The 14,084-nt window shown below is 39.0% G+C and overlaps 1 protein-coding gene across 1 annotated transcript; it reads right to left on the reverse strand.

Annotated features, from left to right (window-relative positions):
- Nucleotides 1-11,912: 11,912 nt before the first annotated feature.
- Nucleotides 11,913-13,655, reverse strand: LOC111152724 (makorin ring finger protein 3). The gene is made up of 2 exons (XM_022511307.1): nt 12,526-13,655; nt 11,913-11,934 (listed from the first exon to the last, which is right to left on the reverse strand). Exons 1-2 carry the CDS (start codon nt 13,653-13,655, stop codon nt 11,913-11,915), a joined length of 1,152 nt encoding a protein of 383 aa, XP_022367015.1.
- Between the last annotated feature and the right edge of the window lie 429 nt (nt 13,656-14,084).

Consider the following 14,084-nt stretch of genomic DNA (forward strand, 5'->3'; position numbering starts at 1 on the left):
TCTACTCAATATGTTTTGCAACTTTTTATTAAGTTGTTGGTCTTTTCACTTTATTAGATCACTTTATAAATTATGGAAATAAGATCTTGCCTTGTTTTATGAATTCCATTTTTTTTTTTTTTTTGTACTCTGATACTTGGTTCTGCTCTTGTTCATGTCAAACCTGTTAGGGTCACTTTAAGTTGGTCACATTTATAAGGCAGTGCAGTGGCTGAAAGAATGGGCTCGGGAGTCAGATGTCACGAACCTCATGACCATGGGCACATCTTTTAACTTCCCTGAGCTTCAGTTTTCTCAGCTGTTACAAGGGGATAACAACAGTACTTACCTATTAGGATGGTTGGAGGTATTGCATGATATAATGTATCCTAGAACAGAACCTGGAGCGTAGTAAGCTCCATGCAGTAACTTACAGTTATTGTCAAGGGGTGTCTGGGTGGCTCAGTGGGTTAAGCCTCTGCCTTCAGCTCAGGTCATGATCTCAGAGTCCTGGGATGGAGCCCCACATTGGGCTCTCTGCTCAGCAGGGAGCCTGCTTCCCTCTCTGTCTCTGCCTGCCTCTCTGCCTACTTGTGGTCTCTCTCTCTCTGTGTCAAATAAATAAATAAAATCTAAAAGAAAAATTTTTCTTTAAGACTTCTGTCAATATGGGGCACCTGGGTGGCTCAGTGGGTTAAAGCCTCTGCCTTCAGCTCAGGTCATGATCCCAGAGTCCTGGGATCAAGCCCCGCATCCGGCTCTCTGCTCCTCAAGCAGCCTGTTTCCTCCTCTCTCTTTGCCTGCCTCTCTGCCTACTTGTGATCTCTGGTCTGTCAAATAAATAAATAAAATCTTTTAAAAAAAAAGACTTCTGTCAATCATGTCATAGACATTTTTGACTCCAAGATTTTAAAAGGGAAAAAAAAATTATCCTATGTTGTTCCTGCAGCTTTTGGTTTCACAATTATACTTATATTTTGATGTAAGTGGAATTTAAACTGATGTAAAATATGATATATGAATCCTATATATTAGTTTTCAAGATTACTCCTAAGTTTACTTAACGGTTTTTATTAAATAATATGAATTATTTTTCTTATAATCTTTATCATAAACTCAATTCCCATGTGTATCTGTGTCCATTTCTGAACCTTTTAAAAAATATATTTTATTTATTTTAGAGAGAGAGAGAGAGCATGAGTGGGAGAAAGGCAGAGGGAGAGACAGAGAATCTCAAGCAGACTCCATGCTGAGTGTGAAGCCTTACACGGGGCTAGATCTCATGACCCATGAGCTCATGACCTGAGCTGAAACCAAGAATCAGGTGCTTATCCAACTGAACCACCCTGAACCTGGTGCCCCAGAACCTTTTTTTTAATATATATTTTCCTCTCAATTCAAGTGCTAATACCCTCCTCTTCATAATGCTGGCAAACAATACTGTTTTAAGATCTGGTAGGGTTCCTGGGTTATGGACATTGGGGAAGGTATGTGCTATGGTGAGTGCTGTGAAATGTGTTAAGCTTGTTGATTCACAGACCTGTACCCCTGGGGCAAATAATACATTATATGTTAATTAAAAAAAAAAAAAAGACCTGGTAGGGTTTAAGACTGGCTACCTTTCAGTTCTAAAATATTCAAGTTCTACTGGCATTTCTTCATATAAGCTTTCACAATGGTTTTATGTATGTATTTACATAATGGTATGTATGTATTTACTTCAGCTATACATGAGCTATTTTTACTTGTCTTACTCTGTTTGGGATACTATAACAGAATATTATAGATTGGGCGGGTTAAACAAAAAACACTTGTTTTCAACTGTTTTGGAGGCTGAACATCTGAGACTGGCTGCACCAGCATGATAGGGCTCTTTGTGAGGGCCCACTCTCTGGTTTGCAGATGGCCACCTTTTACCTGTATCCTCATATCCTCACTTCCAAATTACTTCCCAGTGGTCCCACCTGCAAACACCATCACAATGGAGATTAGGTCTTCAATATATGAATTTTGTGGGAAAACAAACTTTCAGTATGGCGCATTCTGCCCCCAGGCAAAATTCTCACATGCAAACTAAATTCACTCTATCCAACAGCCCCCAGGATATTAACTCATCTGTCATCAATTCTAAGGTCAAAGATTTCATGTAAATATCATCTAATTCTGATATAGATGAAACTCAGGTACCATTTATTCTGAGGCACAATTACTCTCCAACTGTGAACTTGTTAAATGAAACAAGTTATGTGCTTTCAAAATACAATGGTTGGGCAGGCATAGGATAAACATTCCTATTTCAAAACTTAGAAAGAGGAAAGAAGGAGGGGGTGACAGATCCCAAACAAGTCCAAAACCTAATGAGGCAAACTCTGTGTCTTAGGGTTTGAGAATAATCTTCTTTGGCTCTATGGTATGTTTTCCAGACCCAGTGGGCCAGTGGTCCTCTTCCCAAAGCTCTGTTAGGTAGGGGTCAAACCCCCAGGGCTTGGCCAAGTAGGGATCAGGCCCCCAAGATGCTAGGCAGACCCATCCCCACAATTTAGGGCAAAGGCTGTATGGCCTGTTGAAACCAAGGTGATGGCACACTCTCTTGAAACTGAGGAAGCAGCTCTGATGATCTCTGAATGACCTTTGGGATCATTCTTCCCTTGTCTTGAAGAATAGAGCATGTTGAGCCAAATAGCTCTTATAGTCCTGCCTTGTAAAATCCAAAAATTCTGACAGCCTTCCTTCATTCTGTCTTATCTCTCTGCTCCCCTAACCTCAGATTGGCAGTGTACCTGTTGGGGCAGCTGATTAAGTCCATGGTTCCCTTTTATACTAACCTTGTCACTAGGTAGTTGGACTGCCACACCTTTAATTTTTTCTTCTAAAGACACTTCCCTATTTTTGTAATATGGACAGGCTGATAATTTTTCCAAATCTTTATTTCCTGGTTCCTTTTTGCTTAACAATTCTGTCTTTAATTCATTTCTCTCTTCTCACATTTTGCTACATGTAATCAGGAGGAGCCAAGGTGCTCCTTCAACACTTTGCTTACAAATTTCCTCAGTTAAATATCCACTTTGTCACTTCTAAATTCTTACAAAACACTCTTACACAAATACAATTCAGCCAAATTATTTGCTACTTTATAACAAATCACACTCTCTCCACTGTCTAAATACATACTCATTTGCATCTGAAACCTCACAGAATGTCCATTACCATCCTTATTTCTACCAACATTTTATATGTAGTTCTGATCCAAAAACATATAAGATCCCCCTACAGCTCTCCTCTTTCATTTCTGTACTTTCACCAGTTACTATCAAAAGTCTCTTCACAGTAATGGCCACAACTGCCAAACTGTGGAAGAGCCAAGATGCCCTTTGACAGACAAATGGATAAAGAAGATACAGTCCATATATACAATGGAGTATTATGCCTCCATCAGAAAGGATGAATACCCAACTTTTGAATCAACATGGACAGGACTGGAGGAGATTATGCTGAGTGAAATAAGTCAAGCAGAGAGAATCAATTATCATATGGTTTCGCTTATTTGTGGAGCATAAGGAAAAACATGAAGGACATGGGAGATGGAGAGAAGTGAGTTGAGGGGAAATTGGAGGGGGAGATGAACCATGAGAGACTGGGGACTCTGGAAACAAACTGAGGGTTTTCGAGGGGAGAGGGCTGGGGGGTGAGGCGAGCCTGGTGGTCGGTATTATGGAGGGCACGTATTGCATGGAGCACTGGGTGTGGTACAGAAACAATGTATCTTGGAACACTGAAAAAATAAAACTTAAAAAATGACCAAAAAAAAGTCTCTTCACAGGAGTATTGTTTTTCTAACATGTACCTCAAAACTCTTCCAGCCTCTACTTATTACCAGTTCCAAAACCACTTCCATATTTTTAGGTGTATGTTACAGCATCACCTCATTTTTTGGTACCAACTTCTGTCTTACTTCAGGCTACTATAGTGGAATATCAGACTGGGTGGCTTAAACAACAAACATGTATTGCTCACAGTTCTGGAGGTTGAAAGCCCAACATGGTTGGTTGGGTTCTTGGTGAGAGCCTTCTTTCTGGTTTGAAGATGGCCATCTTCTAGCAATACTCTCATATTGTGGACAGAGACAGATTGTCTCTCCCATCTCTTCTCATGAGGACTAATGTCACTTTTGAGGGTTCCAACCTCATAATCAAATTACCTCAGAAAGGCCCCAATTCCAAATACCATAACACTGGAGATTAGGGCTTCAATATATGAATTTGAAGGGACACAAAGCAGTACATTATTAGGATTTTGTTAACTCCATAAATTAAATTAAATGACACAGTGGTAATGTCTGTCCTCTATCAAATTTTATGGCATACATTTTTATTTCTTCAAGTATTCTTTCTGAATACTTCATGTGTTTAATCAGCTTTTCTTTATTTTGCAGCTTTTTTTTCAGATTTAAGTTTAATCCTATCTACTTAAAATTAGTTTCCATTAAAAAATACGTTTTTATTACATTTTCTATATGCTTGTTGTTTTATACATGAAACTTATTATTTTTTTAAAAGATTTTATTTATTCATTTGACAGACAGAGATCACAAGTAGGCAGAGAGGCAGGCAGAGAGAGAGGGGGAAGCAGGCTCCCTGCCGAGCAGAGAGTCCGATGTGGGGCTCAATCCCAGGACCCTGAGATCATGACCTGAGCTGAAGGCAGAGGCCTCAACCCACTGAGCCACCCAGGTGCCCCTGAAACTTAGTATTTTTAAGCACCTTACTGATTTTTATCTTTTGAAATTTTCTGTAGAGTTTTAGATTTTCAACATAAAATATTGTATTATCTGCTCAGAGAAATAAATTCATACTTTCAATTGAAGTTTGTGTCTCTTATTTTTTTGGTTTTATATGCAATTGCATTGATCATCAAAATACAGCTGATCCTTGAACAACACAGGTTTGAATGGTGCAGGTCCACTTATATGAGGATTTTTTAAAAAACACAGTATAGTATTGTAAATATACTTTCTCTTCTTTATAATTTCCTTAGTAACATCTTTTATTCTCTAGGTTACTTTACTCTAAGAATATGGTATATAATACATATACCAAACAAGATATGTGTTAATCAACTGTTTATATTATTGGTAAGGCTTCTGGTCAACAATAGGCTATTAGTAGTCAGGAGTTTTGGGAGTCAAACGTTACATGTGGATCACGTAGATTTATCACTTCACAGAGAGGAGGTACGGCACCCCAACCCTGTATTCTTTGAGGATCAACTATAATGTTAACTGGTAGTAAAGAGAGGGAATCTATTTATTTTTGCCTGGTTAATGGAGATGATTACATGACTACTTTTCTTTGACTTATTAAAAGGATAAAAAATGCTGAAATATTTTATTCTTGTTTTAACTAATATTTATTTTTTGCCCTTTTCATTTTTCATAATCTTGATCACTTGTGTGTGTGTGTGTGTGTACTATCTTGGTTACACTTGGTATAATCACTGTATCATACAGTGGAATATTATTTTGCCATAAAACAAAAGTAAAGTCTGCCATTTGAAACAATGTGGATGATCCCTGAGGCATTATGATAATTATGATATGTAAAATAAATTAGACAGAGAAAACTATATGATCTCATTCATACATGGAATATTAAAAAAAAAAACACAGCATGGTTACTACAGTTAATGATAGTATGTATCTTATACTTCAAAGTTGCTAAGAGTAGATTTTAAAAGTTCTCACCACACGAGAGGGGAGGAATGTTAACTAAACTTGTTGTAATCATTTTGCAATATATTTTTACATCAAGTAATTAAATTTACACTTTACACTTATACAACGTTATATGTCAATTATATCTCAGTCAAAAAATATATGTATATATCTGGAAGACTAAAACAGAAAATAAAACCATGTAAGGGCCCTTTTTCCTTTTTATAATTTTTGAATTGTGTTAAATAGCACTGAAGTTATTTGTTCTTTGAAGGTTTTATGAAATTCCTATTTTTTTAGGTTAAACTGCATAGTAGGAAATATTTTATGAATTGTATGTTAAATGACAGGTTACATTTTAATGTATTTTGTAGTCAATGCTTAATTATATTTGCCTAGAAAATTATCACTTCTCTCAGGTATTGCAATTAATTGGTATCTGATTGAGTAATGTTTTTTCTTATATATTTTTACAAGAATCTCAGATTGTGGTGAATTCTTCCTATTGGATAAGTGTTTATGTGTGTGCGTGACTGTGTATGTGTGTGATTGTATAAGTGATTTTTGTTTCTATTTTTCCTCAGATTTTCTTAATTTAGATAATGGTTTATTTTATAAATTGTTTTCAAAAACTCAAATCAGCCTTAATATGTAATATTTTAGTCTCTATTCATTCATCTCCTTTATTTACTTTCTTAGTTACATGTTCTTCTGTGTGCATTAAAAAAAAGTATACATATACTACCCAATACAATCTATAAATGTAATGCAATCCTTATCAAAACACAAATAGCTTTTTCTCACAGAGCTAGAACAAACTATCCTAAAATTTGTGTGGGACCACAAAGGGCCCCAAAAAGCCAAAGAAATCTTGAAAAAGAAAAGCAAAGCTGGAGGTATCACAATCCCAGACTTCAAGTTATATTACAAGAGATCAGAACAGTATGGTGCTGGCACAAAAAAACAGACACATAGTTCAGTAGAACAGAATGGAAAACCCAGAAATGAACCTACAACTATTTGGTCAATTAATCTTTGACAAAACAGGACAGAGTATCCAGTGGAAAAAAAGTTTCTTAAACAACTGGTGTTAGAAAAACGAGACAGCAACATGCAGAAGAATGAATGAAATTGGATCATTTTCTTACACCATCCAAAAAAAAAAAATTCAAAATGGATTAAAGGCCCAGATAGGAGAACTGAAATCATAAAAATCCTAAATAAGAACACAGGCAGTAACTCTATGACATCACCTGTAGCAACCTCTTACTAGATAGGTCTCCTGAGGCAAGGGAAACAAAAGCAAAAATAAATGATTGGAACTTCATCAAAATAAAAAGCCTCTGGGTGTCTTTACTGGGTGCCTTTCCTGGGTGGATCAGTTGGTTCAGCTCAGGTCATGATCCCAGGGTCCTGGGATCAAGTCCTGCATCAGATTCACTGATCACTGGGGAGCGTGCTTCTCCCTCTCCCTCTGCCTGCCCTCCCTCTGCTTGTGCGCTCTCTCTCTGTCAAATAAATAAATAAGTAGTGTCTGTACAGTGAAGGAAACAATTAATAAAACCAAAAGGCAACCTACAGAATGGGAGATGATATCTGCAAATGACATATATGCTAAAGGATGAGTATATAAAATATATGAATAACTTGTAAAACTTACAAAACTCAACACCTAAAAATGAATACATTAAAAACTTAAAAATTTAAAAAGGGAAGAAGATATGAACATTTTTCTAACAAGACATACAGATGGCTAACAGACATATGAAAAGGTACTCAACATCGGTCATCATCAGGGTAGTTTTGATTTTTCTATTTATATTTTCTGATCCACTAATTTTTGCTTTAATAATTTTTTATATTTTATTGAATATATCTTATTATCTTTATTATGTTAGTCACCATACAGTATGTTATTAGTTTTTGATATAGTGTTCCAAGATTCATTGTTAACATTTAATACCCAGTGCTCCATGAAATATGTGCCCTCTTTAATACCCACCACCTGGCCAACCTGTCCCCCCATCTCCCTCCCCTCTAAAACCCTGTTTGTTTCTCGGAGTCCATAGTCTCTCATGGTTTGTCTCCCCCTCTGATTTCCCCCTTGTCATTTTTCCTTTCCTTCTCCTAATGTCATTCTTAATTCTTTCTCTTACCTCTATGTTGCAATTTCTTTAAAATTTACAGATTTGAATACCTATTTGTGATTTGTCTTTCTAGACAATGTATATTGGCATTTAGAAATTAGTTTTATTCTGAGCAGAGATTCAGCACCATCCTACAAATTATAGTATAACTTTTTATTATCTTATGTCCTGCTATATTATTTTGAATTCATTCTTTCATCTAATTATTTTAAAAGAAATGTATAAAATAAGCTTCACATGGTAGTGGCTAATTTTCTTGTATTGACATTGGAGAATATTGCCAGACTAATTTCTCATGTAATTAACAGTTTCATTATGATCTGTTATGTTTTTTAGATTTTTTATTTATATTTTTCAGAGAGACAGAGAGAGAGAGAGAGCACGTGCACACAAGTAGGCAGAGGGATAAGGAGGTTCTCTGCCAAGCAAGGAGCCTGATGTGGGGCTCAATTCCAGGACCCTGGGATCATGACCTGAGCAGGAGGCAGATGCTCAACCACCCAGGCACCCCCGATAGTTATTTTTTCGTTAGTGTCCATACAACACTGGAAAATGTAATATACTATATATTTTTATGGCAAAAATCCTTACATGCATTTTTTTTTTTTTTTGCTTTAATGCTGGGTTATTTTCCAAGACTCTCTTTACCCATCCCCACCCCAACTCCATCTCACACTGAGGTTGAGAGGTTCAGCATCTACTGTGAAAAAACACACCCCCAAGATGTTTACAAAAGTGCAAAATAAAAAAGCATATGGATACCAACTATGGACTGGAAATGTTTTAAGTTCTTGAAATTCAGTAAATGGATTCAATGGCATATGAGACAAAGTGATTCCCATGTGTTAGAGCAGAAGGAATACTAGATAACCACTCCTTATTAGATAAAATGTTAGCATATTCCTAAGAAGCCTAGTGGGGGTCCATCACACACTCTGAATCACTCACAAAGCAAACGTTTGTGTGGCAAGGGCTCCTTTGTTTCTGACTGCAACAGGAGTGGCCCTGCTGTCTTCATGAGCAAGCCCTTGGAACACTTTTCCCAGATCTGATGGCAGTGACATCCCTTTATTTGACCTCTGAATGAGCTGATGAGGGAACAGAAAATCCCATTTTTAAACATTATTTTATTTATTTTCCTCATGTAGACATCAATCACAAATAATACATATTTTTATTGTTGCTTACTGTATTTCAAGAATAGCACATTTTTAGTTTTAACTGAATGACTTTTGTTGAAAAATTACTCAATCCTTTTGAAATTACGACTATAAAGGTAATGTGCCCCCATGCTACAAAAAATCATAAAGCAATAATTTTAATAACTTTAACACAAGTTCCAAAGATTTCAGAAGAGAAAAACTTCGTGGAGTATTAATTCTTGCACAAGCTCTTCTGAGGTCACAAATACGCAAAATACTACTTTTACACATGCCACTTTAAAAATACCATCTATGTTTCAAGTTCCTTGTCCAGATTACACCTGATCATCTTAACAACCCTGCAAAATAGGTGGTACTGTACCCACTTCTCGTATTAGAAAAAAAACTGAGGTATAGAAGATTTAAGTAACTTGTTCCAGACTTCATGGCTGTTAAGAAGCAGAGTCAGGATTCTAATTCTATTCACTGTCACCAAAACCACTATATCTTCTGCCAATTCTTGTTCTACTATATCTGCTGAACTTTATTATGATTGTTACAAGATGCTATTTGAACAAAAACATGCTATTTCAGAACATTAGGTAGTGTAGATTAGGACAAAGTTTTCAAAGCTTTTCAAGCTCAGCTTAAACCCCCCCCCCCCTTAATAGCAGCTTAGCCACTATTCAAAGCTCATGAGACTTTGGTGTCAGTACAGTCTTTGAGAGAGACCCATCTGGTCCTTTTCTTTGGTTGTTTGATCATCTGAGCCCTCTTTCCCCTGCATGCCTGGGGTGGCCTCAGGGGTAACCAGCATGTTTGAATTTTGTTTGGAATCACTCATCCTGCATGAAAGTAATTGTGAGGCATTCATAGCCTCTTGACTGGTGAATTCTTTGGATAAGAGGAATCAATTCAGAAGAAATATGGCAAAGATGCCAGTGAAATGCACTGAAATACTTAGCAATAAAATCGGGAATCCTGTAAGAAGGGAGAGGCAGTGTAAAATTTGGGAGGCTGAGGCATATTACAAGTAAGGGACTGAGAAATTCTGAGTATGTAGACAAAAGACAAAGCCCCATAGCCCCCACATTCTCTTAGGAGCTAATTTATCTGTTCCATGTGGCTGAGCCATCCATACTTAAAGACTGCACACAGGTTACCATTAACAATATTCAGCTGGTCCGGGTGATTCTGGGCATGTAGGTGAGGGAAGAGGAAGCATGGTGCCTGTGTTCTGCAAATATACCACTGAGTTCCATTTGTGGTTCCACTAACTTAAACCTATGGGTCATAGCCATATGGGCAAGTAATTTAACCTCTCTACCTTATTTACCTCATTAGGATTACGAGAAAATTATGGCAAGTACTTCATAAGTTTGGTCTGAGAATTAAATCTGTGCTTTGGAGAGTGTTAGTGCATGGCACAAACTCTGTAAATGTACCCTGTCTTCACTGAATAGTTAGGAAGTCTGGATCTCCTGGAACTCATAAATCTGGTGTGTTTTCATCTCTTAGCCAAAAGAAGAACTTTTTGCAGTTAATCCACACAGAACATTATACATTTTATATTAGATAAACTGTGAGAACTGTGTTGTTCAATTTAATTCATTTGCTTGTTCTGTTAATGAAAAAATGCATGAAAACTATCCACTTAAATTTTGTATTTTTCTTATCAATTATTTATTTGTATATCTGATGCTGTGTTATTAAATGAATACAAAATTGGAAAAGTTCTATCTTCCAGGTAAATTATAATTTAATGTTTATATACTAACTTTATCTCCAGCAATGTGTTTATCCTTAATATCAACTTCATCTATTGCAGGAGTCACAGGATTGCTACTTAATTTTTTCATCCTATTACTTTTAATGTTTCTGAATTCTTATGTTGTAGCTGTGTATTTTAAACAGCTTATGATTTAATTTTAATTTTAATCAGGCCTGATAATCTTGGAGTGTTAGTTTTTAAGCCATATCCATTTAACCTGATAGCGTAATGTGTTATATTCTTATGATCACTACTGTATTTAGTTTTTGTCCCTTTATATATTTCACTTTTTTAATCTTTCCATTCTTATATTACAACTGGTTTCAATACTTTTGTTATTCTACTATCTTTTACAATCTTGTCACTTATATATTGAAAACTTTTGTCAAAATCCCCTTTTTTAATTTCTAGAGATAACACAAAATATTGAACACAAGGAACTGTTTATCTGAGTTCAGGACTAATTGTGCTGTTATAAGGAATAATGATGCTATGCTAAACAGCATGAGAACACACATTTCTGTATGTATAATAGCACAGTGAGCTATTAATGCCATCATAGGAATTACCAATGTCTTAATTTGTAAATGCTTTATCTGTGTCTGCTACAACTGATCACAGCCACTTGAATATGTTTTCATTAGATGCTAACCACTGAGCCTGCGAAAAGGAAAGAATGATTATTTACACACCTCACACTCAACACAACAGCAAATCCTATTAGCTTTTCACCGTCAGCTTCCAGCTCTTCCAGATACTATATTATATGATGATGTATCTTTTATATATATTTTCAATGATAGAACTTTTATACACATTTATATCCATACACATAATTATTAAATATATACTTTCAAATATGAGTAATTTCACATCAAGCTTCACAGGATAAAAACATGTAAACATACACACCTGGTTCTGGTCAAGTAAAACACAAAACCACAAAGTAACCACATGTTCAAGAGTGCACTTGAAGGGGAATGAGGGAAGGAACAGACATGTAAACAACAAAGATGAGCAGTTGTACCACAAAGGCCCTGCGAGGGTCCATTTCTTAAGGCTGTAGTAGCAAAAAAGCTCCTTGTTCAGTTAAGACTTCTCCCTTCACCCTGTCACATTTATTCTTGAGGGACTTCAAAATGAGTGTGGAAATTCTGTAAACACTAGACTAGAACTGAGTCAATCCTGTTGAAAACAGAGATGACAAAATAAACCATAAACTACAGTAATATTCATTGCATCAAACAATAACTTTAAGGACTTTTTGTTACAGTTCACCACAGTAAAGCACCATAACCTTGAAATGGGGATGGACAAGAAAACAGAGATGGATGCTTTATAAAAATGGCTTCAATAGCCTCTGTGAATGATAGATGTGACTACAAACAGAAAACAAGCAACAGCGGATGGCAGAGCCTTAGCACACCAGACCACATGCCACAGCATAATGCCACAGATTCAAACTGAAAAAAATTTTCCAGCTCATAATGAAGCAAGTCCCACTGGTCCTCTGAGAAAGAAAGCTCATCATCTGCCAGTGAAAGAAAACACTTAAACAACAGATTGGCCAGCCGAAGCATGACAAGCTCTTTTTTACCGCTTTTAAAGGGCATCTCACCCTCTCCCACCTGAGTAGGCTCCAAAAGTTGACTGCAGTGAGCACCGGATTCCCCAGCACCCTGCCTCTGAGGATCCTCTCCCGGGCCCTCAGGGTCTGCGTGCTTGTAAAAACAGTTCTCTCCAAATGGGCAGAAACCCCTGCTTTCAGCAAAATACCTGCAAGTCTTGTTGCTCATTGCCTCCTTGTACTGCTGAATAAGTTTCTGCTTCTCTTCCTCCTCCTCCACCCAGAACTCACTGGGAATGACAAAGTTGGAGGTGACCCTGCACTGTGGACAGGACTTGACGATCCTGTTGCCAAACTGTTTGTCAGTCCTCCACCTGCGGATACACTTAAGACAGTAGGTGTGGTTGCAGTTGGAGAGGATGCCAAAGCGGCAATCACTGGGGTTGGCTTTCTCATAGACAACCTCCATGCAGATGCCACACACTTTGTCCATACTTCGCTGCACTGCAAACGAGAGTTCCATATCCTCCTCGTGTGCTTCAATGCAAGCCTTTATATGGTGTTCCCTCTGCACAGGATCCAGAGGGTGCAAGACCTGACGCCCACACATATCGCATATCTCTCCATGGAGATACATGCAGCTCTCCCCACGAAAGCACTGCCCCATTGCAGCATCCCGGCAAAGCGGCGGCCCCCTGCCCACTGCAATCTGTTCCCTCTCAGTCACTGAGCTCTGTGGAGGAGCGCTGGGACTAGGGAACATGCGGCCCCGGTAGGGTTGCCCAGGAACAAACTCAATGGCATTCTCCCAGCCTTCCGCACCTGCTCCTCCAGCAGCTTCAAGGCCTGCATTGTCTCTCCCAGCTTCAAAGGAACCCCCTTCAACAGCCAAGCCAATCACAGGCAAGGAGAAAGAGGATGCAGCGGGAGGGGCTTCCGCCACTTCCTGAGGAAGGGTCTCAGCTTGCGCAGCCGTGCTAGGGCCTTGGTCTGCAGGACCAGGGCCCTCCCTGGCCACCTGCCGGCCCGAGAGGTCATGAGAGTAACGACAGTTCTCCCCCTCCTTGCAAAGCCCATGCAGATAATACCTGCAGGTGACTTGCTTCGTCCAGCTGCCACCACTCCGGCCCGGCAGGAGACTGAGCCCAGCCCCTCCCCCTGCAGCCTGGGCAGGCCTCAGACGTGACGCACGGAGGGGGGCCGGACCTGCAGCTGAAAATTGCCGGAAGACCGGGCGCGTGCGGAGGGAAGGCCCAGATGCACCCTCCCCTGCTGCCTCGGCACCCGCAGATGCCCCAGGTGCCTCAGAGGCTTCAGAGGGAGCTGCAGGCTCTTCCATGGCAGCTTCTTCTCCCCCAGAGGGTACCGGAACTTCTCCGGTGTCTCTTCCTTTCGGCTTGAGGCCCAGAGAGCCGGAGCCGGCACCGTGGTCTCTTATCTAGGAAGTGTGCATCTCTTTTCTTCTCCCCGGCTCTCTTCCTGTGACTATTGGTTCCTACTTCCTCTCTGGGCAGGCGCGGCGGACACTTCCTGTGAGGGCAACGTCAGTCATCTATCCATTCCGTACGGTCTGTGCAGTGTGCGCGGTGGTTCCGTAACCTCCTTTGTTCTTGGCAGTCGGGGCTGCCCCGCCCCTTCCCAGGCCTCTGCCCCTGCTCCTCTGCACGCCAGCTGGCCGATCCCAAAGCCTCTCGCTCGCGGGCTTCTCTGGAGGACGTAACCACAACTCTCGGAGGTTTTAATTTAATCTCTTCCAGCGTTCATTCAG

Source organism: Enhydra lutris, unplaced genomic scaffold (assembly GCF_002288905.1).
Source record: "Enhydra lutris kenyoni isolate GAN:26980312 unplaced genomic scaffold, ASM228890v2 scaffoldscaffold29, whole genome shotgun sequence".
In the NCBI taxonomy this organism is placed as follows: Eukaryota; Metazoa; Chordata; class Mammalia; order Carnivora; family Mustelidae; genus Enhydra; species Enhydra lutris.

Coding starts and splice junctions, on each gene's coding strand:
- LOC111152724 (XM_022511307.1), bottom strand. CDS start 13,655: ATGGAAGAGCCTGCAGCTCCCTCTGAAGCCTCTGAGGCACCTGGGGCA. Junction 11,935..12,525: donor ATGAGCAACAAGACTTGCAG/GTATTTTGCTGA, acceptor TGTTTTCAACAG/GATTGACTCAGTTCTAGTCT.